Here is a 25,853-nt window from a genome sequence, read left to right as displayed (position 1 = left end):
GGACTCCTAAGTGCTAAGATTATAGGCCTGAGACACCCCACCCAGCTAACACCACTATTTTCAAATTCCCTCTGGAAATTAAGGGGTTACAAATCCTTTTTCAACCACCCAGTTTGCTGCCTTTTGCTGAGTAGATAAGCTGTGCCAGTCATTGTGAAAAAGTCTTTATTTTAAGAAAAAAATTTAGTTAACAAAAAATTTAACAAGTTTCACTTAGCAAAATACACCCAAAAGGAAATCACAGTACAAAGAAAGCTTTAAGTCAAGGCCTCACCAATTCCTACAGTATTAGTATTGTGTCTCAATTCTCAAAACTAACTTTTAAAAAGCTTAAACTTAACCTAAAGATTTAAATGAAAATATAAACTAGAATGAACATGAGAAATGCTTCTCTTTGCATCAGGGATCTAGCACCTTTGAGTTCTCCAGAAAAGTACATGTCCCCAGTGTGTTCACTGTGGTGTGCTTTAAGATCCACTCAACATACTTAAAACTACTCAACTCAGATAACATCACTCCTTAAGTATACTACCAAAAATGTTAATTGAGAAAAGCGGAAGAAAATAGTTTTAGTTTACTCAATATTACATGCTAGAAGAAAAGTTTGCATGAGAAACACTGAAGAGGTAATTTTTTAATCCAGATTTCACAAACTCATGGTGCAATGTGGGTCCCCCAGCTTCCTCTAGAGTTATAAACTGCTCTTGACTGCTTATTGGCTGCCTGTGAAATTTTGATTGAAATAACTCAAATGCTCCTACAATACTAGTCATATCCACCCATGCTGTTTTGACCGCTGTAGCCGGCCCCATAACAGCCACTCACTGACTGGCTCTCCAGGCCACTGTAAGTCGCCTGGGCAGCTGACACTCCCATGCCCTGCATCACCTGGCTGCTATAAGCCCCATTGCTAGCCCCTGTTGTTGAATTCAGGAAGAGTTCTATGTATCTGTGCTGCATGTTGGCCCTGTCCTTCGACATAGCTGCCACTGCTTCTTCATGGGTGGCAAACTCAACATCAGCTTCTCCCGTCACTCTTCCATCAGGACCAATCTCAATATGAACTCTCACGGGGTTGAGTGGAGAGAAGAAGTTGTAAATGTCGTTCTCCGTTGCTTTGTAGGGCAGCCCTCTCATGTGGACGCAGTGGCCGGTGGTGCTCTGCACTGTGAACTCGCTGTCTCCGTATCTGTGGTCATACATTCCTGAGAGACAGTAGCTGAGGTCTCTCCCGAACAGATCAGTGGTGAAGCCATAGCCATCACTGAGGCCACTGTATTCTTCATAGCCCCCATAGCCTGCACTATAGGCACCAGACCTCATCCTATCCAAGCCTGCCTGTTTCACAATGCCAATGTACCTCCGGGCTGTGCCAGGCCGGTCATAGGGCCCAGGCCTCTGCACAGACATAAACTTCAGAGGTGGATCTGAGTATGACCTAACTTCCTCCTGGCTGCTCTTGAACACTTCGATATACCTGTGTCCTATTCTCTCCTTGTGCTTCCCCAGAGCTTTCTCAGCTAACTCTTGTGAGGCAAACTGAACGAAGGCCTCCCCTGTAATCTTGCCCTCCGGGTCCACAGGTAATGTGATCCCGTTTGGCACAATTTCCAACCCTGAGAAGAACTGAACAATTTCTTCCTTTGTGCATCCAAACGGGAGTCCCCGAAGCCTCACAAAGCCATCATTGGCACTGTCAGCGCTGTTTGGACCACTGTGCTTCAACACCCAATCCATCTCGGTTCTGTGTGACTTGAACACCTCAATATATCGGTGTCCCATGCTTTCCCTGTCTTTTTTCAGAGCCAATTTTACATCATCTTCTGACTCAAGTTCAACAAAAGCCTCACCACTCTGCCTGCCTTCTCTAGTATAAATGAAATGAACACCTGCGACCCCATCATGAATTGTGCAGTCGGAGAGGAAGTTTTGTACGTCCTCAATTGAGCAGGACCAGGGTAGGCCACGGAGTTTGACCACATAGCCTTCACCTCCCTCAGGGCCCAGCATCATGGACACTTGACAAGGCTGATGTCACACAAGCTTGGGCAATTTTTTGTAGCTGAAAAGGAAAAAAAAAAAACCTACTTTATACAACTTTCACTTAATAAGCATAGTAAGATATTCATTAAATGCTATTTTCCCCATTTCACAGATGGAAGGTAAGAATGAGTGAAAATAAAATAGCTGGTTACCAGCCATGGTAGTGTTCTGGGTTCCAGGTCAGTCTGGTTTACATAACAAGACTCCCATCCAAAAACAAAACTGGACCAGGATTCTGCATTCTAAGCCAGATTGGGCTGGTCTAAGTCCCCATCTTTAAAAAATAAACTCCAAAGGTGACCTGTTTGATGTACAGGGTAGGCCCTAGAACATTAAAAAGAGAAAACAAAAAGTACCCCTACCCCACAAGACACAGTTATCCCTTTTGTGTTATCAATGATTATAGAGATACCCGGGTGGCGGTGGCCTATGCCTTTTAATCCCAGCACTCAAGAGGCAGAGCCAGGCAGATCTCTGTAGACTAGGCAGATGCCAGCCTACTCGTCTACAGAACAGATCCAGGACAGGCACCAAAACTACAGAGAAACCCTGTCTGGGGAGTGGGGTGTGGTGATGGAATTAGAGATAAAGCAAGTCAACAAAAGACCAAGCATAGCTCTGTAAGCCCTTGGCTAGATATAGATGTCAGGTTTAACTCAAAGACCCATCACCAAAGTCAAGCTCTTGGTATGGAGAAATCAAAAGATTGATAAGTAGTTCCAGGTCATCTTCAACTATTAAATTACATGCCTACATGAGACTGTCTCAAAAATAAAACTAAGGGACATTAAGATGATAGTGTATAAATTCCTTGCCACCAAACCTGATCACCTGGAGTTGATCCCTGAGATGCCCCCCCTCAACAGTGGAAAGATTTGCTTCTTCTTCTCACCTCCACATACATACTCACTTACACACTTGCAAATATAACACATTGAAGAAGTAAGTAAATAAATGGATAAGTAAGAGAGCCAGGCTCAGGGTGACAGCACACAAGTCGATCTCTATATAGCCAATCCCAGGCCACCCAGGGTTACATAGCCATACCCTGTCTCCAAACAAGGCAAGGTAGTACACATCTGTAACCAACATTTAAAGTGGAGACAAGGAAGATCTATTTCATGGTCACCTCTGGCTACCTAGTTATGAGCAACCTAGACTACAGAAACATCTCATTTTTTAATAAGAAAAATTTTAGCATCACACATACTCAAATGTGAGTTAATAAGGAAACATGACACCATTTTGACCCATTTTATCATTTAACTTTAAAATACTGACAAAAATTCTACTTACCTGTGTCTACAGCAGATTCGAGATGACAAGAATGCCATCCTGTCTCAACAGTTTAGTGGTACTAATGGCACTACTACTACATTGGGAAAATTTACTAATATAGTCACTTTGCCTATGGCATAAAGATGAAGACAGGGCAAGCTCAAAGGGAGAACTAAGTGGGGAATAGCCTATATATTCCTCATATGCATAATTATATATAAAATAAACATGCAAGTTGAATAAAGTTGCAGGCACCTGTAAGTTACCACACCCTAAGCTTGACCTAAATACCTGCAGCAATATAACTAATCTCGTTGTAGTGTGCTATAAATGAAGTTCTAGCAGACTTTCCTTGTTCACTAAGAATCATGTGTGTATTTTGGAGTAACTAATTCAATTTCCAAAGCCAGGACAAATATCCTGTCATCAGGGACCCACACCTGGTCATACTATTATGGAAGATTGTGTTGTTCCCAGATTTAGGTTTTCACCCTCCCTACTGGAGTAGATCCATGCACCTACTATTTGCTCTTTGATTCCGTGATTTCCCAATGACTTCCAATGCCATCCCTAGACCCTACTGCTACCAATAACTTATAAATACCAAAGTGAAATTTCACACTGTGGAAATCCCAAATCCCCTCCTGCAGACCGGAGTTTCCTTCTCTTCATTCCACATAACCCAGCTTCGATTCTGTTATCATTTTAGCCCCTTCCAATAAACAATTTACATAGTTCTTTACTACACAGCTCTATTGATTCTACTGTACTGTACCTTAGCTGTGGTGAGTGGTTCACTCAGCTACAAAGACAAAAAAAGTGTCTTTAGACTATTTTCTTATGGACGTCAGACATTTTGAACCAGTCCATTTATTTTCAAAACCTGACCTGTGCCTTGTATATTTGGCTGCAACCCTAGTCTCTACCCACTAGAGGGCAGGAGCACTCCTCAATCCACCACCTTCCTTAATCTACCAGCCAGTCTCTGTAGTAAAACTGCCCCCAGGTTATCCATCAGGCCTCAAATACTATCTAAACAGTCTGAATTGGTGGCGTAGTGCCTGTGATATAACCCAGAGTCTAGGACAGGAAGACCCCAAATTCAATGTCAGTTCATGTGAGATGATTTAACTTAGGGAAACTCAGCCTCTTCATGGGGGAGGGCTCTCTAGGAGTCCAATGCCTATAATCCCAGAATATGGGGAGGAGTTGGATGAGAAGCTCCAAGCCCAGCTTTATCTACACTAAACTAGGCTGTCTCAAAACCGGAAAAAGAAAAAATTAGGTATGGAAAACCACATCTACAAAACTACTCTACCTGCCTGCTCTTGAGACAACTCTTCAGATACGTGGGCAGCTTCAGACTCTTCTCTACTTCTCTAGGGACCATGAAATCAACTGAAGCAAAACCACAAATAACTTATAATCAAGGAACTGTCTCTAATTATAACAGCTCTGCTTGGGGTCCAACCTAGAGAAGGTCCTTTATATTCACTTAGCACCATTTCCTTGCAACCAATGTTAATAGTACTAAGCCATCATCATATAATAAGGTCTTCTCTGGCTCACTTTGCCTCTAGCTACTTGCTGATTTCCCCTTTTCTTTCTGTAGACTCATAAGAGGCTTCCTCAACTGTCTCTTCTCCTCCCAGCCATTAAAATAGCTGGGTTCTTACCAGGCCAAGCCTACCTCTAAAACAAATGTCCTATCTTCATCTCCACAAAATGTAACCATTCCTTCCTAGAAATCCTCTTTAGGTGTTCTAATCAGCTCCCCTCGTATTCATGTCACACATGGCTGGGCTCATTGATCTTTAAATGGCCTTTCATTCTACAGCTCCAAGGCATGAATTTCTACAGACTAAAAAGAAACAAATCTTTATATAAAGATATTCTCAGATCCAATCAGCTATCTTGAGTACCCAATTCTCACACAGGACCCCTGCCCTCAACCTTAAATCCTATTCTTGTTTTCAGACAAGTTTTCTAGGATCTTACACCCAACTCAGGCTAACCTTCTCACCTCTGCTTAAGACTCCCAAGTGGTAAGTATAGTAAGTTCACTGTGCTCGACCCTATCCTTTGATCAAGTATACAGATGACCTTATAAAAATATTTACATTCAGGGCTGGAGAGATGGCTCAGTGGTCAAGAGCACTGGTGGCTCTTCCAGGCCCCAGGTTCAATTCCAATCAACCATCAGGCACCTCACAACTGTCTATAACTCCTGTTCCAGGGGACCTGTCACCCTCACAGGGACATACATGCAGGAAAACACCAATGCACATAAAATACAAATAAAATAAATTTAGCTAGGCAGCAGTGGCACACGCCTTTAGTCCCCAGCATTCGGGAGACAAAGTCAGGTGGATCTCTTTAAGTTCGAGGGCAGCCTGGTCTACAGAGCGAGATCCAGACAGGCACCAAAACTACAGAGAAATCCTGTCTCGAAAGAAAAAAAAAACAGAAAAATAGATAAAATTTTAAAATGTTTACATTCTAGTAAGCCTACTAAAAACTGAAACTATCTGAAGCAAAATATTCATAGATATACAACCTAGAAGGGTGCACATCTTTAATCTCACCACTTGGGAGATAAGAGATTTTTGTATCTTGGAGTTCCAAGACCAGCCTGATCTTCAGAACTAGTTCCAGGATAGCCAGGGCTGAAACCCCATCTCCCCCCTCACCAAAAAAAAAAGATAGAGAGAGAAAAAAGAAAACTGCACAACCTACCCAAAATCATAGCCTGGACTAGGGTCTCTTAAATGTGATCAGAACATTTCCATTAGCTACAGTTGGGCAAAGTCATAATAAAGCTTTCTTATGAGGAGCTAAATGGGTGCCTTTTCACATCATAAAGCTAAAAAATACTAAATTTAATCATAGTTAACCTTGAGTACCTGTCCAAAAGTTTGCCATAGCTCTATACTCAAAGTGTTTCCTTTTCTGTGGTATTGGTGACTGAACCAGGGTCTTTGCACAATAAGCAAATACCCAACTACTGAGCTATACCTATCTCCAAACTCTTTTAAACCTTTCAAATTTGAGACAATGTCTAAGTTGTCCAGGCTGACCATAAATTTACAGTCCTTTCTTTTGCCTCACACCCCCCCCCCAGTAGCTGGAATTATAGTCCTGTACGATCACAACATGGCCTGGTTCAAACATGTTGTCTTGCTGCATTCTTCTCAAACACATCAACAAATTCCCATATTCCTAGTTCCTCATAACTCTAATAAGTACCCATTTTCTGCTACCCTAACACAATTCTTAAATTTCTCTAAGCACAACTGCAACCCAATTATGTCAATGCCCCACTTCTAAGCCCTATTTCCCAATGGTTACTAGAACAAAGATTATGAACTAATGGAATCTTCGGGTCCTACAGACATTCAGAGCTACATTCTTACCTAGCTTGTATCATTTCTTTTTTCCTTCTTGGTACCTATAATTTCCCCACTCTGTTCCTTGGATGATTTGACACACATAGTAATTAATTCTCCCTCCAAATATCCTCTGCCCAACCTTGTCTAGCTAAATCCCGATAATCCTCCGAGGTCTAAGCTCCAATACCTTTCCAAACATCTTCCTATTCTCCACAACCTATCTAATTGGTCCTACCCTTTCCTAACACCCTTTACAGTGGCATAAAAGGTGTCTTCAAAACAACAGGGGACCCCACTTAGGCTAGACTTTTTGTAGCCAGGTGTCCTCATCCTTAGCAGACTGCACAAACCACAGCAGGCCAAAGATTAGCAAGGGATTAACAGGCCAATTGGGGTCAACACTCTCCTTCAGACTATAGCAGCTTAGCCAAGGCTGAAGACATGCAGGAAGCAGGAAGCAACAAGAACCCCACAGAAGAATTTCTTTAGATGCCTGTAACTTTTTAAGTAGTTTAGGCCCAAATCATTCTTCCCTAGAAACCCCTAACTACACCTACTCCTTTCTTTTACTCAGAAAATTTTCTTCTCTATCACTTCTTTTCCAAGTCAAGGTTTCTCTGTATAGCCCTGGCTGGCCTGGAACTCAGATCTCAAGAGATCTCCCCTGGCTCTGGCTCCCAATTACTGGGATTAAAGGTGATAAAACTCACTAGATTTAAATCGATTATGACTTACATTGACTTAATAGCTTACCTTAAAGAACCACCACAGGTGCCTTCTGTAGGAAACACTTATGGAAGGTACAAGTTTTCCTTTAAAAAACAAAACAAAAACACAAAACCCAAGATTGGTCTCATGGCCTCAGAATCCATGCATTATCATTATAGAGGGGAGCTCCTGGAGCTGGGTACAGAGCAAGCTAATCATCACAAACCCAAGACGACATTTATTATAGTCCCAGGACCACAAGATTTCCTTGTTACTGTTTTCTCTTTTCATGGGGAGAGGACATCAGCAAACAACCCATTTGCTTAGCAGAGAACTAGTTATACATTATCTGCAGAATTTAAATGTAGGGAGAGAACTCTGTGGGGAAGGCAGCAAACATCTTTGCCAGCAGCCCTTGCACCCAGGCAAGGCTGTTGGATTGGACTCGTTTGAGAATTTCTTCTGGGGGCAGTTTGAGACACCCCAAGACCCTCCTTAATAGTATTGATAAATTTACATCAACTATATTTGATGTCTAATCTACTTATTGTGATGGAAAATATGTAATAATGTGCTCTTGACATAACACCCATCTGACAAAGTTGTCCCCAAAAGATAAAGACATGAGCTGAATCCCATAATGTCTTTTTCTTTCTTTTTTTTTTTTGTTGTTTTTTGTTTTTTTTTTTTGTATTCTAATTTTTTCCAGACAGGGTTTCTCTGTAGCTTTGGAGCCTGTCCTGGACTAGCTCTGTAGACCAGGCTGGCCTCGAACTCACAGAGATCCACCTGCCTCTTCCTCCCAAGTGCTGGGATTACAGGCTTGGGCCACCACCGCCCGGCTCATAAAATGTCTTATAACTAAGCTGCATCTTTTATTTTGGAAATGTGGTAGTTCATCTTGCCTGTTGTCTTCAATTAGAGGCTATTACAATCACCTCCTCATACTTCCTGTGATTATAACCTCAGACACTGGGGATAACTGTTAGAAACTTATTTAAAAGCAATAGCTTTCAACACTCTAAAACTAAGTTTTCATTTCATTTCATCCATATTCCTTTCCGTGAAATCTTAGACTGTACAACCTTCTTCCACCATTTTACTCCAATCTTCTGATACTTGAGGCCTCCGCAGAAACATCATAGGGCAAGAAGCTGGCAGCCTACATTAACCCATTGGCACAAGACTGTGAATATGTGAACTGCGGAGACATGCCCAGTGAAAAGTGCTGTGCACTCACCCAGAGATTCAGATGTAATTGTAGGACACACTACTGGAACCGTTTGCACTGTTCCAGGTGACTAGCTCGTAGTACGGTGGCCAGCAAAGGCTTACTTTCGCTCTTAAACATACTTCGCAACTTGAGAACTAGTGAAAACGCACTCCTAAGTTTAAATATCCAGGCTGAGACTCTGCTTTTCTTTTCTAACAAGCTACCCACTCGGTGATACTGGTTAGACTGGATTTCCACTGCCTTCAGGTAGATCCAGGGAAGATAAATGAGGTGCGCCCTTTGAATCCTGGACTAGTTAAGTTTATCGGCCGAACAAACAGGGCGGTTCAAGCACCACCCACCTAGTTCTTTTGTTCAGGGCCCGCTTGGTGGGAGCCCTGCTGCACCCTCCTCCTTACGCATCTTTGTGTTCCAGGAAGTCGCCGAGTTTTCACTGCGAGCCCGCCCTCACCCTCCCTCCATTTTGTAAATGAGTTTTAACCTCCGGAACGCCGGGAGAGCGTCCTGGCAGGTTCTAACTCAAAGTTCTACTCTTAAGACCACGAGAGTCGCGGCTAAAGTACCACGCTGCTGCCTTTTCTGCTCTAAAACTTACCACCGAGGCAGAAGTGACTTCTACTTTCAATAAGCAACGCGGCTTACGAACCCCAACTCCACCCGACGCTTTAAAAACGCAGAGAGCTCCGGGGAAAGTCCAGGTGCATCTTCTTTTTGTTCTCAACCTGAAATGGAAGTTCAAGTGACCAGGGGCAAGCGCTTTCTGCCGAAGCGGAGCCCCTAGAGACGCGGTTTTGGCGGGAAGCAGGGCCGAGGGCAAGGTGACGCTGCTCCGCGGCCTGTACCCGGTAGTCGACCGCGCCGCGCTGAGAGCGCCGGCCGGGCAGGAAGGTCCGCCCCGGGGCCTGCGCGGGCTCGGGCGGGAGCTTCCGGGCGGGGGCGGGGGGATGGGAGGCACCCGAGCCTCCGGGGGTGGGGTGGGTGGGGGAGGGGAAGGAGGCTGAAGCAGGAACTCGCGCAGGCCCAGGAATGGAGAGGCTGGAAGCGGGAAAAGTTCCAGGTGGCCAGGCCGAGTAAGCGACCGGGAATGTGAAGGCTCGGGCGCCGAGCGGGCTCACCACGCCGAGGACGGGAGCTCAGGTCCGGAGTCCGGGAAGCAGAAACCGCGTGATCTACAGCGGCAGTCGGACTCGGGTCACGGGGTGCAGAGAAGGAAGTGCCCTGCCGGCCCGCCAATATGTCACCAATGAGGAAAGCGTGCCTGCAGGTGTGGCCCGCGAACCGTGCGATTGGCCAGCGCCGGAAATGGGGGAAGGAGGGAAAGGGAAGGGGAAGACTTCTCGCCGAGTTCTCGGTAAAGGAGAGAAGGAGCCACCTGGGCAAAGTCCATATTACCCGCGGGGGGGGGGAGAAGACGCAACCAAGTAAAACCGAATCACCTCGGAGTGGGATACAGAATGGAAACCTGCCGACACACAATACTTTGTTTTGTTCACTTGACCAAGAAAACTCATGGTTATTTTCCATGCTGAACCATAACTTTGAAAACCAATTCCCGCTGGGCGGTGGTGGCGCATGCCTTTAATCCCAGCACTGGTGAGGCAAAGGCAGGCGGATCTCTGGGAGCCTGGTCTACAGAGTAAGTTCCGCCACAGCCAGGGATACACAGAAACCGTATCATCGCCCCCTCCCCCAAGTGCCCTTGCACCTAGAGGCTGACATCTCAAGTTTGAGTCCCCAGTACTCACATGTTTGTCCCTTGAATCTTAGTGCACAATTTTTAAAAATCAATTCCTAAAACCTGTACCCAACAAGCAATCACAAAATGCATTCTAATTCAAAGCAACTGGATTCAGCAATGACTGGATATTTCAAGGGCTTTTTTTCCCCCTGAGATAGGGTTTCTCTGTAACAGCCATGGCTGTCCTGGAACTCGCTCTGTAGATCAGGCTGGCCTGGATCTCTCTGGCCTGCTAGGATTAAAGGAGTGTGCCACCACGACCCAGCGGCCATATATTTGAGAGCCCAGTGAGATGGAGAAAGTACTACTAGCCTTCCAAGCCTGACACCTGAGTTCCATCCACAGGACCCATGTCATACAGTAAAAGGAGAAAGGAATTGAAGTTGTCATCTGACCTACCCTTAGCGTCAACCCCTCCAATTGCATACACACAAATAATACGCTTTAAAATGCTATTACTACCAAGATTATTTCTTGTGGAGACTGGAGAAACTTACAGAAATGTTCCAAAAGGAAAGAGAAACATGAAACAAGGAGGGCCATTATTAACTGAAGCTGGTGATGGCTGCAAATTCTTATGCTTTTTTTTTTACTCTTGATAACTTGAATTAACTTTTTTATTTTTATTTTCCCCCGAGACAGGGTTTCTCTGTGTAGCTTGGTGCCTTTCCTGGAACTCAGTCTGTAGCCCAGGCTGGCCTTGAACTCAGAGATCCGCCTGCCTCTGCCTCCTGAGTGCTGGGATTAAAGGTGTGGAATTTACAGAAGAAAGTTTTACAGAAATACCACAGTTCAAGACTAAAAGGACAAGGTACAATAAGAAATCTTTCTGCCAGCCTGGGCTACAGAGTGAGTTTCAGGAAAGGTGCAAAGCCACACCGAGAAACCCTGTCTCAAAAAAAAAAAAAAATTTAAAAAATCTGTAACAGCTCCAATAAAAACTAAGTAAGACTTTAAAAAATGTGTGGATGGGGGCATATTTGATTGATTGGGGGGGGGGGGAGACTGGACTCTTCATGCAGAAGAGACTTCCAACGCAACATGGGGCTTAAGCTCAATTTGAACTTCAGATTTTTTTGCTGAGCTTTTGGGCAATCGTCCTGCCCCAGCCTCTTCAATGCTGGGATTACATGGTCCACCATGACTAGTTTTATGGGATGCTGTTCATTAACTCCATGACTGCATGCTAAGTGCCAGATCAACTCAGCTAATTTCTCCCACCTCCAGTTTTGATTCGTGATACAAATGAACACTGACCACGAATTTCTATTAATATGTATCTGGATGCTCCAAAATAAGAATTGGGGTCATAGGTGGTAGCACTGCATATACCTGTTACCCCAACATTTGGGCAGCTGAGGAAAAATGATTTTTATGGAAACTCCAAGTCAGCTGGGGGACCCTGTCTCAAAGACCCCCCCAAAAAAAATCCCATATCCACCTTCCTGTTCTTCCAGAAGGCTGGGTGGGGTTTGGCTCCTATACACAGGTCAGGCAGCTTTTCTGGTCTCTGTGGGCACTGACAAAACATTTCATACATTGAAACATCACACATGAATAAATAAGCAGTTGTTTTCAACAGACAACCAAAAATATTTGTAAATGAGATGGTAAGACACTAGGGTTTTGTCTGGAAATTACCTACAATGTAGGAAAAAATGTCTATCATTCTATTCAGTTCTATTATAGATGAATGAATTTTTGTTTCAAAACAGTCCATTATAAGAATGCTACCAACCCCAAATCCTTACTTATAATTCCTCAAATTTTGTTTGTTTGTTTGTTTCTTGAGACAGGGTTTCTTTGTTTAGCTTTTGTGCCTTTCCTGGAACTCACTTGGTAGTCCAGGCTGGCCTCGAACTCACAGAGATCTGCCTGGCTCTGCGTGCGCCACCACCGCCCAGCTTAATTCCTCAAATTTAATTTGAGTATGTCAGTTAAGTGGTGGCATAGTTCTAAAAAGCCCCAAATGCTATGTTCCACCCATCCCCACCATCAAATAAATCCAGAATGGTGACTGAGGCAGCCTGCCTGTATATGCCAAAGCACTTGGGAAGGCTGAAGATCAGAAAACAAGGCTGTAAATAAAAGGCTCTGCAGGTAAAGATGACAGCTGTCAAGCCTGTCCACCTTAGTTCTATCCCCAAAAACGTGGATAAAATTGACTTCTTTTTCTTTTTCTTTTTTTTCACCAGAGACAGGGTTTCTCTATGTAGTTTTGGTACCTGTCCTGGACCTCACTCTGTAGACCAGGCTGGCCTTGAATTTACAGGGATTTATAAGTTCTGCCTCCCAAGTGGTGGGATTAAAGGCATGTGCCATCCCCACCCCCAGCTAAAATTGACTTCCACAAGTTATCCTCTAAAGTGAAAAAGAAAAAATAGTAGGGGTTTGGGGGTGACCAACACCTTCAATTCCAGTAGTCAGGGGCACTGGCCAGCCTTGTCTACATAGCAAGACTGTCTCAATAAATATATATAAGCTCAAATCCAATCCTCTGGAATATATTGAGTTCCAGGCCAGCCAGGGGTTACATGAGACCATACCTATTAAAAAGCACATAATCTAAATTCTAAATCTGAATTCCTTTAATCCCAGCATTTGGGAGGCAGAGGCAGGCAGATCTGAGTTTGGGGCCAGCATGGTCTAACAAAGGGAATTCTAAGACCGCTGTCCTGTCCTAGAAAACCTGTCTCAACCAACCCCACCAACACTGACACTGCCCACCCAAGACAATTCATACCACAGAACTGAACAATACTAAATAAAAACTCAGCCACCAAATTTGTTTGTTCAGGACTGGTAAAATAGCTCAGATGTTTCCATGAATGAGGCCCTCCTGTAAGGTCCCCGAGCTGAGAAAGAGAAATTTGGGTTGTCTCTAGTAAGAGTATTACACTCAAGTCTCAACTGCCTTGAAAAAAAAAATATTGCTGCATTCAGAGTAGCATGCATTTTATCACTCACTTGACCAAATTCATGTGGCACTTAAGTAGATGAATATAATACCTTCTTCAATGAACTGGCTTGTGACGTAAGGCAAATCCTACTACATATCAGTCATGATACATTTTGTCCTGTAATGAAACACTGCAGAAGGAAGGAGTGGTACACTGACAGAAAAGGAAGAAATGGAAGTTTAAGGCCTGATGACAGGGGCCTGTAATCTCATCACAGAATCAAGCAGGATGAGTTCATCAAGTCTGCCTCAGCTACACAGAAGTCTAAGGTTGAGAACTACATGAGACTACATACTATATATTTATATACTAGTATGGCATTTTGTATCCTAAAGCCAATTGGGGAGTCAATTGCTTCCATGAGGCTGTTACCATTTGACTTGTTTTTCTTTTGGTGGGTTTTGTTTTTTTGAGACATGTCTGTAGCACAGAATGGCCTTAAAACTCCTGCTTCTTATACTGCCACCTCTGTAAGGGTACAGATCTATAATCCCAATTTTCACAAGGCTGATGCATGAGAGGACTTCAAAGCCACCCTGGAACTTGAAACCAGTCTGAGCTACAGACACTGTCACAAGGCAAAGAACAAGAAGAAGGAAGAAAGCATATACTGGGGACAAGATGGAAAGTAAAAGACTTATTAGGGCTAGAGAATGGAAAATGATAAGTATATATATATGTAGAATTCACGTAACTGGTCAGAGTCCCATTAAACAAAAAATACAGTATACAGGCAGTATAAATGCAGACAATAGCCAGGAACAGTGGCTCACACCTGTAATTCTAGCACCTGCAAAGTAGTTATCACTGGGATAAGGAGATCCAGGTCATCCACCATACAACTTGGTCAGCCTGAGCTACATGAAACCGTCTTAAAATTTTTTTTGAAGAGATGATGTGGTGGCACATTTTTAATCCCAGCAGTTGGAGGTCAGCTTGGCTTATATATCAAATTCCTGGTCATCCAGGACCCCGACTTAAAAACTAATTTTTGGCAATGATGCCAAAAATTTTACAAAATGGGAAATACTGGCATTGTTCTTCTGCCTGCCTGGGATGACACAGGAAATCAACTAAAAGATGCATAAATAAATGTAAGCAGTAACAAATTAATTTTAATCAGTCCTAAAAATGTTACATTTAAGGAGGCATGGTAGCACAGGCCTTTAATCCCAACACTCAGGAGGCAAACCCTGTCTGGAAAACTTTAAAAATAAAATTAAAACAGAAAAAGGATATTATGTAGCCCAGGTTAGCCTCAAACTTTCCAGGTAGCAGAGTTAGTCTTAACTTTTTTGTTTGGTTTGAGACAGGATCTCCCTTGAGTAGCCTAGGCTTGCCTATAAGTTGTGGCAGTCCTGGCTCTGCTCTGAGTCCCAAATGCTGTGATTACAGGCATGCAACACCATCACATAGCAGATCCAGTTATCTTTTTAGCTTTATTTTCTGGTGCTAGGGATCACACCCAATGCCTGGCACATATTAGGTGAGTGCTCTCAATCACTGAAGAAAACTCGCAGTCCTAAATTAGCTATTTTTGTTCAATTCAGCAACTCTTAATTATTTCTTCCTGTTATGAACTTACTTAAGAACTATGGGAGAAAAAAATCTTATGGTGTTAGGACATATACCAACAATGTGTATTACATGCCAAGTTCAATACACTAAACTACTCTAAAACTAACCAAAAGGATAAATTTATACTAAGTGTAAAACAATTACACTGACACTAACTACTGACAACAGGTCTCATGTGTTACAGGCAAACTTGTTATGTAGCTAATGCTTACCTGGAGAAACTCATCCTCCAAGGCTCCATCCCCAAATGATGGTATTACAGGCATGCACAACTGGCCTATTGATTGTTATTCTTCCTATGTCAAGAATTAAGATATCTAAGGTAACAATGGAAAACTAGACAAATGTAAAATTATGAATTTTAGTTATGTTTATGAAAAAGTATTGCTATTAGACTTTCTGTCATCAGTGAATAGAAAATGCCATCATTTGGATTAGCTGGTAACCCTCTCCCCATAGTTAAGTGAGAAATGAGTATGTGTTATGTAAATTCTGCTAAAGAAATTACAACTGAAAAGATGGTAGATTTACCAGCCCTGTTAACAACTTCCTGTAACTCTTTCCAAAGTGGTCAGTCACAAAGAACTCACGATGCCTGTGGCTTGGGCCCCCGGGTCTCCAAGAGACCTCCACATTATGTTAGAAAAGAATGGGTGGTTCTTCAGGAGGCCACAGAAAGACAAACACTTCACCAGATCTAAAGTAACTGGTTACAGGAGCCCAAAACTGCTACTGTAAACTCAACCACAATCCACTGCTCTGGAAGGGAAAATGGAGAACAGATGCAAGAGCAGAATGAAGCTAAGAAACATGACAGTGGCTGGCTCTACCACCCAGGGACAAATTGCCACACTTCAAAGGTAGGCAGTTTCACAGAACAAATGCCTTACATATTTTAAGAAGCATTCCCTGAAACAAACACCACAAATATTTTATCAAGGGGAAAATACAAAACACAAGCGCTTAAAGATGCTCCTACCATTTAAACATCATTTAAATATTTTTTATTTTTTGGTTTTTCGAGACAAGAGTGTTTTCTGTGTAGCCCCAGCTGTCCTGGAACGTACTCTGTAGACCAGGTTGGCCTCAAACTGAGAGATCCACCTACCTCTGCCTCCCAGTGCTGGAATTAAAGGCATTTGCCACCACCGCCTGGACAAATTTTTATTTTTTTTAAACAGGAGGCAGAGGCAGGCTGATCTTTTTTGAGTTCCAGGACAGCCAGGGCTACACAGAGAAACTGTCTTGAAAAACTAAGAAAAAACTTATTTCATGTCTAAGTGTTTTGTCTGCATATATTTATATGCACACCACATACATTCCTACATATGGCTGTTAGCCATTATATGGGTGTTGTGAATTGAACCAGGGTCCTCCCTAAGAACACCAAATTCTTACATCCGTCTTTAAAAAGCCCCCTTTTTAAAGACTTTTAGTCTGAGTACTGAATCCAGGCTCTGGGCAAAGAGCAACAAATGCACCATTTTTCTAGCTCTTGAATTTTTATTCTTAAATCAAGGTAATCTGGATTTACTAAGAGTGTCTTAAGTGCTAGGGTTCTAGGCAAGCTACTCCTACCTCCACTTGAATTATGAATTAATACCAAAGTAAAACACTGGAACTTTAAAAGATTCTTTTAAAAAGAAGAAAAAAAAAGGCTTCTCTGGCTGTCCCAGAACTTGTTCTGTAAGCCAGTATCCACCTGCCCTGCCTCCCTAGTGCTGAAATTAAAGGTGCACGATACCATGCCTGGCAATAAAACAAGGTTTTACTGTATATAACCTGGCTGGCCTAGGACTTGATGTGCCTCTGCCTCAAGAATGCTGGGACGCCGGGCGGTGGTGGCACATGCCTTTAATCCTAGCACTCGGGAGGCAGAGCCAGGCGGATCTCTGTGATTTTGAGGCCAGCCTGGGCTACCAAGTGAGTTCCAGGAAAGGAGCAAAGCTACACAGAGAAACCCTGTCTCGAAAAACCAAAAAAAAAAAAAAAAAATGCTGGGACTATGACTGCTCAAAAATGGAAGATTTGCTCTTTCCAGGTCATTTTTCTTAGGTCTTAACATTATGCCTAAGTTGTTTTTGTTTAAGTATCCTAGACACCACAGAATCCAATCTATGTTAAACCAAGAAAATCTCCTTCCATTCTCTACCTCAAGATGTCTCTTGCCACCACTTGTGTCTTTTTTCCTTCCGAGATCTCAATTTTTGTCTGTCTGGTCTAAGAATTACACTGGCTACAACTTCATCTCAAAAGACTTCTAGCCACCAGAAGACAAACTTCCGTTAAGCCACCACTATTTTAGTTTTTGTCCATCTTCCCTGCTTTCAAATTTAAGAGATTCACCTACCTCTGCCTCCCAAGTACAAAGATTAAATAAAGGCTAGAACACATCTGGCTTTTTAAGACTGGCTCAAGAGAATCTCTTGTAACCTACGCTGACCTTAAACTCCAGTCCCTGTCCCCCTCCAAGCCCCACCTAAGTGTTAGGGTCATAGATAGGCATGGGACACTTTACACCTTTGTTTTAAAAAAAAAAAAAAAAAAAAAAAAAAAAAAAAAAAAAACAGCCGGGCAGTGGTGGCACATGCCTTTAATCCCAGCACTGGGAGGCAGAGGCAGGTGGATCTTTGTGAGTTCAAGGACCACCTGGGCTACAGAGTGAGTTCCAGGAAAGGTGCAAAGCTACACAGAGAAACCCTGTCTCCAAAAAAACAAAAAACAAAAAACCTCCTAACCCAAGGCTATCCACTTTATAGTTCAAGTACATTTTAATCAACTGAAGCTACTTTTCCATTTTCAGAATTTAGCTTCACAAACTAATTTCAATTAGGAAGGCAGATTCCAAAGTCCTAAAATGTGAGATTTGGAACCCAGCAGCACATAAAGCAGTTAATATCTTGACCAAGCTAGAGTAATCAATCCCTTACAAGTTTAACCATTAATCCCAGCCCCCTAGGGGGAAATCATTACAACTTAGCACATATCAATGGAGACAAAGTATGCAATGAGATCATTTCTTAAATGTTTTTTGTAGGTAATGGTATGCTTGCTGTTCCTTCACTCAGGACCTGTCAACAACCTAGTAACTCAGTGGGACATCAAAAATATACAAGTACACATGCAAAACAGAAGAGAGAATAGGTGGAAAAGGGAAAAGGATCAGAGGAGAAGAGTCTAGAGAGTAAGAAGGGAATATCAAAATATAGACATGTCTATAAAAATATACAAGTCTGTATATAAGACTCCCACTAATGTGAGTATCCAATACCAACACTGTAATGATAATCTCACTACATTTTAATACCAGCACCTGACAGGATTACTGGGCTACACAGGAGTGTATCTCTCAACCCTGTCCTAGCAGGGAGGCACATTCAGTACTCATGAAGAAGCAGCAGTTTTACCTAACAAACACTACCAGCAGTGTGCCTATTAGGACCACAGTCCCAATAAAAAGACTTGCAAAGGTAACCACCAATTTGTAGGAAAAACGAAGAGCTAAGATTAAAAACAAAAGAAAAACCACTTGTGCGTTTGCAGTGTACTTCTATTAGTGCCCGATTTGGAGTAAAAAGTAACTTGTAAGATTGCCAAGACACTTTCTGCCTACTAAATGAAGCAGAACCTTGCTTGGCTCATGACTCCAACTTGTCAGCTGTATGTACAGTATTTGAGGCTGCATGTGGTGGCCTATACATGTAATCCTGCTCTCAATCTCAGCACTGGAAGGGGAGTCCTCAGTTTGAAGTCAGCCTAGAATATAGGGCAACACTTGTTGGGGAATATTATTTTAAGGTGTGTTATTTTGTTTATGATGCATTTGTTTAAAACTGTGAAGCTGTGTTACTGTGCCTGTCTAAAACACCCGATGGTCTAATAAAGAACTGAACAGCCAATGGCGAGGCAGGAGAAAAAAACAGGCAGGGCTGGCAGGCAGAAAATATAGAAAGAGAAATCTGGGAAAAGGAAGGAGCCAGCCACCAAGCAAGCCATGGAGTAAAAAACAAAAAAGATACACAGGAATAGAGAAAGATAAAGCTCAGAGACAAAAGATAGACAGAATAATTTAAGGAAAGCTGGCTAGAAACAAGCCAAGCTAAGGCCAGGCACTTATAATTTCAGAGTAAGTCTCCATGGGTGTTTTATTTGGGAGCCAGGTGGTAGGTCCCCCAAAAGAGCAAAAACATCCAACAACAAATACTGCACTTTTAAAATTGAAAAAGGAGCCAAGGCATGATGGCACACACCTTTAATCCCAACAGTCAAGAGGCAGAGGCAGGAGGATCTGAGTTTGAGGCCAGCCTAGTCTATAGAGCCAGCTACAGAACAAACAGAGCTACAAAACAGACCCTGTCTCAAAAAAAGTGAAAAGCATTACAGGATGAAAAGCATCTGCTAAAAGCCAGATGACCTCAGTTTTATCTATCACAGAACCCACCAGTAACAAAGGGAAACAAAAGCTGTTGTCCTCTGACCTTGGCATTTTCCTGGTAGCATCTGCCCACACCCCTTCACCCACGTCTGTCATATACGTTAAAAAATTTTTTATGGAAAATTAATGCTGCTCAGTTCGAGCACCTGCCTAGCATTTAAAGGGTCCCAGTTGCGATCTCTGGCAACAAATCTTTGTAGGTTTATTTCCTGCAAAATAAAGAATGGTGGTCTTAAATTGAGTTACGGTCTTCCTCTGCTGTGAACTCTGAAGAACAGTGGAGAAAGAAACCCTAAGTAATGGAAGGCAAGGCAGTCCCTGTCAGACCTAAACCCTAATTTCCAATTGTGTTGTGTCCCTGGTGTGTGTTTCTTCCAGTCTCCATTTTCTATTCTGTACCATGGGATTAAGAATGCCACTGGGACTCTCTTCAGTCTTCAGATTCTCAATAGCCTATGGCAAAATGGCAGAGACTTCTACTTAGCTAATATTTTCTTTTAAGCCATTTCTATTTTAAACAATGGTGAGGGATTTTGTTTGTTTCATTTGTTTTTGGTTGGTTTTGGTTTTAAGACAGTGTTTCTCTGTGTAGACCAGGCTGTCCTCAGATCTCTAGAGATCTGCCTCTCTCTGCCTCAAGTGCCTGGTTTAAATGTGTGCACCAGCACCACTCAGCCTTAGCCAAAGCTATTGCTAAAATTTTTGTTAACACCACATTTTTTTTTTTGGTTTTTTTCTCGAGACAGGGTTTCTCTGTGTAGCTTTGCGCCTTTCCTGGGACTCATTTGGTAGCCCAGGCTGGCCTCGAACTCAGAGATCCGCCTGGCTCTGCCTCCCGAGTGCTGGGATTAAAGGCGTGCGCCACTACCACCCGGCCAACACCACCTTTAATCACAGCAATCCACAACACTCTGGAGGCAGAAGCAGGTGGATTTCTGTTTGAGGCCAGCCTCATTTATACAGTGAGTTCCATGCCAGCCAAGCTGAATAGTGAGACCCTATCTCAAAAAAAGTTAACCATTTTCCATTTTATTTTAGAGTCAAGGAGCCCAAGTTTTTCCTTCAACTCACTATGTAACCCAGCCTTGCCTTGAACATTGCCCACCAAGAGACATACACACATATATAATGAAAATAATAAATCTTAAAACAGAAGCTGGTTAACTACAAAAATGGACACGATGCCTGACAGATGTGCTTCAGTGAGTATGGAGTGCTTGCCAACCATGCCAATAATGTTCCTGTAATCCAAAGCAATCTAGGGGAGCTTGGTGTTCAGGAATTCAAGGTCATCTTCAGTGATTATATGATGCCTTGGAGGCCCAGCCTGGGCTACATGAGCCTACTCCCCCCCCCCCAATACTTAACAGCAAAAACAAAAAAAATTTTAGGTCTATGGAGGCAGTGGTGGTGGTGCTTGCCTGTAATGGCACCAATGAGGAGACAGATAAAAGGCAGGAAGATCAAACAGACTGAAAGACAGGAAAAGTAGTCTAGGAGTCGGCCATGGTGCTGCAAGCTTTTAATCCCAGCACTCGGGAGGCAAAGGCAGGCAGATCTCTGAGGTCAGCCTGGTCTACAGCCAGGGCTGTTAAACCCCGGGGGAGGAGGGGGTGGAGGTAGCATCTAAACCGAGTAATCCCAGCACTCAGAGACAAATGCAGGCAATCTCTTGAGTTCCAGGCTAGCCTGGTCTACATAGTCCCAAAACAGCCAGGGACAGAGAAATGTCTACTTAAAAGTCTAGGTATACAACAAAATAAACTACAAATCTCAACATTCACTGGAAATATAAACTTTCTACTTTAAAATTAAAATGTCAAAAAACCACCAAAACACTTCACTGACCTATTTTTGTCTACCCGACAAATCTGATATTTCTATTTTTACTAAAAATTCATAAGCACAATTCTTAAAAAAGTACTTCGAGATTGTTCAGTGGGTAAAGACGTTTTTGCAATAAAGACGGACCTGAGCTCACAATCTCTGAACACAATATGGAAGAACTGACTGGCCCCACGTTTTTCCCTGACCTCTACTTGGAAACTGTGTCCAAACATTTTTTAAAAAAAGATTTCACTAAAGTAGTACCTATTTCAAGATATCTTACGGCTTGATCAATCAAATAATTATTTAAAAACGCCGGGCATGGTGCCGCACATCTTTAATCCCAACATTCGGGAGGCAGAGGCAGAAGGATCTGAGTTCGAGGCTAGCCTCATCTACCAAGTGAGTTCCACGACAACCAAAACTACAAAGAAACCGCCTGGGGGGGGGGCACGCTTGAGAGGGACTCTTGTAGCCAAGCATAATGATCAGTTCGATCCTCGGGACCCACTCTGGAAGAGCCGTCTTCTCAAGTTGTCCTCTTACCTCTAACACCCCTGGCCCACACATATACACAAATAAACGTAACCAAGAGAAAGGAAGGGGGGAAAAGAGCCCTCTGTGTCCTACGAGATTTCGGCAGTCCAAGCCACACTGCCCAGGCTCCCGACTGATCCTGCACAGCCGCATGGCGGCCTCCCGCGCTGGGCGCTCGCCCAACCACTCAGCAGGCCCCGTCGCAGACGACAGCACGCAAGTAGTTGCGGCCGGTAGGAAAGAGGATCATTCGTTTGGGGCCCGGCTGCCAGGGACAGGAAAAGCCGCGGAGGACGCTCCGAGGAGTGGTTGTCTTAGGGCACGTGGGGCTGCCTCGCGGGGACGCTCAGGGCGGCTGGGGCCAGCGTCCCGCCACCTCGGGGACGCTCCGGAGAGCGCGCGCCAGGGAAGGCCGGGCAGGCCCACCTCAAGTTTCACCAGAACCGTAAAGATCCACAAACACACCCGAAAGTCCTTGGAACTGAAGCACACAGCCGACGGGCCTCCCTGGGAAGAGGTTCCACCACCCCTACACGCACACCGCCCCCCAACGCAACCACGATACCTCCAGGGGCCCGGGCCGACACAGACACAGACGGAGGCTCCTGCCTCCCGGGCCGCCACGAGGAGGAAGAGGCCGGAGGCTCGGGCCAGGCGTGGGAGGAGGGCGGGCTCGTCCCTCCCAGTCTTGTGAAACTCCGGGCGCCTCCGGCCACGTGAGCGACTGCTTGCCTTGCTCAAAACTGCAACTGGCGCCCCGGCCCGCCCGGAGAGACGGTCGAGCCTGTCCCTCCCCGGGGGGGGGGGACGCTCCGCCCTGCCCCCCCCCAACTCCCAAATATCCGGCATGGGGCGCGCCGCGTGCGAGCACTGCTGGCGGGCATGGCCGGCCCGCAGCGAAAGCCGCCCTATCTCTGCGGCGTGATTGGACCTCGGGGACGGGGTCCGGGGCCCCTCACCTCGGTCCCCGCGGCCGGACCCCTAGCGGAGGGACTCCCGACTTCGGATCCCGTCCACCCACCCACCCCACCTCTCCCGCCCGAAAACCCCAGCCCCAAGAGTCCCGGCTCCGTCCGTCGGGCTCACTCTCCGCTTCGGGTATCCACCCCGGCCCCCGGACCTCGGCCACGCGGGCCCGGGCCCCGGGGGCGGTCTCCGCACGGCCGCGGGTGTGCGGCCGCCGCCTCGGACCCGTCCTTCCTGCAGCCCCATCCCGCGCCCGCGGCCCGACGGCCCAAGGGCCCAGGCGCCAGCCCACCCGGTTGGCGGCCCTCACCTCGGGCTCCTTGTCTCCACGCTCCCACTCACATCCGGAACCTCGCCGGCCCTCAGAGCACCTAGAGGAGGGTGGAACCCCGGGGACTTGGCAGTTGTAGCTGAGGCAGTTGAGGCTTGTTTACTGTCACCATGGAAACCCCCAGACGCGCGCTCGCGGCGGGGGCCTCCGCGGGGCGAGTCAGCCGCGCGGCCGGCCTGCAGCTCAACTCCCGCCTGGGGAGCGCCCACGGCGCTTCCGGAAGCCCTCCGGGTCCCCGGTCCGACCCCCGCTCGACCCACGCCCCGAGCACCCGGAAACAGTAGCCCGGGGAGCCCACTTTCCCTTCCCACAGCCGGCGTGACCGCGGGCTGGCCTTCCCCGAACCCCACCTTCAGGAAGACGAGGCGCAGTCCTCCTTCCACGACGAAGCCGGAAGGATGCAAGACCGTGGCGGGGCGGAGCCTCAGGCAGCGGACATCCGGGCACCGGGCCGCCACGGCGCCATTCTGACGAGCCCAGATCCGAGCCCAGGATTGGCCAGGCAGGCGAGGGGCGGGGCCGGGGTGTGGCCCCGCCTCTGAATCCAGGAAAGGGCAGCGGCCGCGCAGGCGCACACCTTCATGGAGCCGGGCGGGAGAGCGGGAGGAGGGGGAGAGGGGGAGGGGGAGGGGGAATGGGACGGATGGAGAGGAGGACATGGTGGAGGGGGGGGGTCCATGGAGAGCCTCACGACTTGTGGGCCCCGGGAGGACGCTGAGTGCTGCACGCGCGTCTCCGCACCCCGAAACATGAGCCCACAGGGTTCAATCACCGCGTGTGAGCCGAAAACTAGTGTGGTGTCTTACGTAAAAAGAAAGACCGCCTAAGGGCGTCTCAGAGGGACAGTCTGGAGAGATTTGTCTCAAGTTGTTGAAAGCCCCCAGCCACAGGGTTTTAAGTTTCACACTCGGCACTTCCTGGAGTGCAGGGACAGATTTTCTTGATGTGTAATAATTTGGGAGGACTTTTCGTGAGATGTCAAGGTCCAGGCTAAGCTGAAGATTATTTTTAAAACCTCCAGAGCCTCCTAGGCGCGCGTGGGACACGCGCTGGTAATCTCGGCTTGGAGGGGGCTGAGGCTGCATGGGCGCGAGCCGCTGCCTCTAAGGAAACACTGGAGACATTACGGTGCTCTTCAGAATAGTCCCAGGTTATAAGTGAACGATAATGATGAAGGAAAAGTTCATAAAACACACCAGACTGCCATCAGGAAAGAGAAAACTGACTTTCAGGGGGAGAAACAGTCCAAGAAGAAAAATAGAGGCCAAAAGATAGAAAACAGATCCTACAAAGGTTAAATACATATTCTTGTGTGTGTGTTGAGCTTTAAACCTAGGACCTTGCACAAGTTTTAACAAACTGTCCCCCACCTCTGATGCTTTTTTGCACTGGGGAAAAAAATCAAATATATCACCTTGCTGGAGTGGAGGTAGAGCATCCTGGGTAGTCTGTCTCTTTCTTTATATGGGGTCCGGGAACAAACTCGGGTTGGCAGGCTGGTGCAGCAAGCACCTTTATCCGCTGAGACATCTCACCCTGCCTTTTGGGTTGTTTTGTTACTGATTTATAAAGTATATTACTATTGGTAGAGGAAGGTCCAAGTGTCTTCCACCCTTGTGGAGGCCAGAGGGCAACTTTTCGTGTGTTGGTTTTGTATTTACCTTTGTATGAGCTCCAGGGATTGAACTTAGGTTGTCAGACTTCCACAGCCAGAGATTTCATTTGCCAGCTCCCTCTCCTGTCCAGGCTGTCTTCCAACTCGTAAGCAATCCTATTGTTTTAGTATTAGCTTAGTGTGTTTATTATTTTTGCTTGTTGTTGCATCATGATGTATATATGGATATCAGAGGACAACCTTCAAGTTTTCATTCTCTCCTTTCACCATGTGGGTCCCAGACGTTGAACTTAGGTGGTTAGGGGTGTGGCAGCAGCAAGTACCTTTGCCCTCTCAGCCATCCCACTACATACCCCTTTCGATTTTCTTTTTTCTCTTTCTTTTCTTTTTTTTTGTTTTTTTTTTTTTTTTGTTGTTTTTTTTTTTTGTTTTTTCGAGACAAGGTTTCTCTGTGTTGTCCTGGAACTCTTTGTAGACCAGGCGGGCCTTGAACTCACTGAGATCCATTTTCCTCTGCCTCCCAAGTGCTGGGATTAAAGGGGTGTGCCACTACTGCCTGGCTCCTTTCTATTTTTTTGTTTTGTCTTGTTTTTTGAGACAGGGTTTCACTGTGTAGCTTTGCACCTTTCCTGGAACTTGCTTTATACACCAGGCTGACCTTGAACTCAGGAGATCTGCCTACCTCTGCCTCCGGCATGCTGGGATCAAAGGCATGCCTGGCTAAGATTTATTTTTATTAATGTGTGTGTATGCATGTCCATGTGAGTGTTCACCATATGTGGGTGTCTATGGAGACCAGAAAAAGGTGGGAATCTCCTGGAGCAGGAGTTATAGGCAGTTAGTTGTCTGTTGCCAGATGTGGGTGGTGGGTACGGAATTTGGGTCGTCTACTAGAGCAACAAGCCTCTTCACTGCTGAGCCATCTCTCCAGTGCACACACCACCACCACCACCACCACCACCACCACCATCACCACCACCACCACCATCACCACCACCACCTTCAACTTTCTGAGACAGGTTCTTACTCTGTAGCCCAGTCTAGCTTGGAACTATCATGTAGTCCACCCTAGCCCCAAACTTGTGGCAATCCCCCGTCTCAGCCTCCTGTTGGGAGGTGGGAGTTAATAGTCACACATCACCCATCACCTCCAGATGGTCTGTGTTTTGGGGAGGAGGAATCTGTACTCTGTGTTTGTTTTGTTTTAGAATGGA

The 25,853-nt window shown here is 45.3% G+C and overlaps 1 protein-coding gene across 4 annotated transcripts; it reads right to left on the bottom strand.

The window, feature by feature from the left end:
* Positions 1-619: 619 nt before the first annotated feature.
* On the bottom strand, positions 620-23,803 carry Hnrnpf (heterogeneous nuclear ribonucleoprotein F). Of its 4 annotated transcripts, none has more exons than XM_006994920.4 (4): positions 23,375-23,803; positions 9,248-9,374; positions 7,464-7,522; positions 620-2,062 (listed from the first exon to the last, which is right to left on the bottom strand). In XM_006994920.4, the coding sequence occupies exon 4, from the start codon at positions 2,011-2,013 to the stop codon at positions 766-768; it is 1,248 nt and encodes a 415-aa protein (XP_006994982.1). In that variant the 5' UTR covers positions 2,014-2,062; positions 7,464-7,522; positions 9,248-9,374; positions 23,375-23,803; the 3' UTR covers positions 620-765. The 4 variants fall into 4 exon arrangements, with proteins under 4 accessions (XP_006994982.1, XP_006994983.1, XP_015843948.1 ...); XM_006994921.4 differs by lacking the exon at positions 23,375-23,803 and adding an exon at positions 23,004-23,140; XM_015988462.3 differs by lacking the exon at positions 23,375-23,803 and adding an exon at positions 22,293-22,638.
* Positions 23,804-25,853: the final 2,050 nt, after the last annotated feature.

This window comes from Peromyscus maniculatus, chromosome 3 (assembly GCF_049852395.1).
Source record: "Peromyscus maniculatus bairdii isolate BWxNUB_F1_BW_parent chromosome 3, HU_Pman_BW_mat_3.1, whole genome shotgun sequence".
In the NCBI taxonomy this organism is placed as follows: Eukaryota; Metazoa; Chordata; class Mammalia; order Rodentia; family Cricetidae; genus Peromyscus; species Peromyscus maniculatus.
Note: the sequence above shows the minus strand (reverse complement) of the source record. Positions and strands in the feature narration are given on the sequence as shown.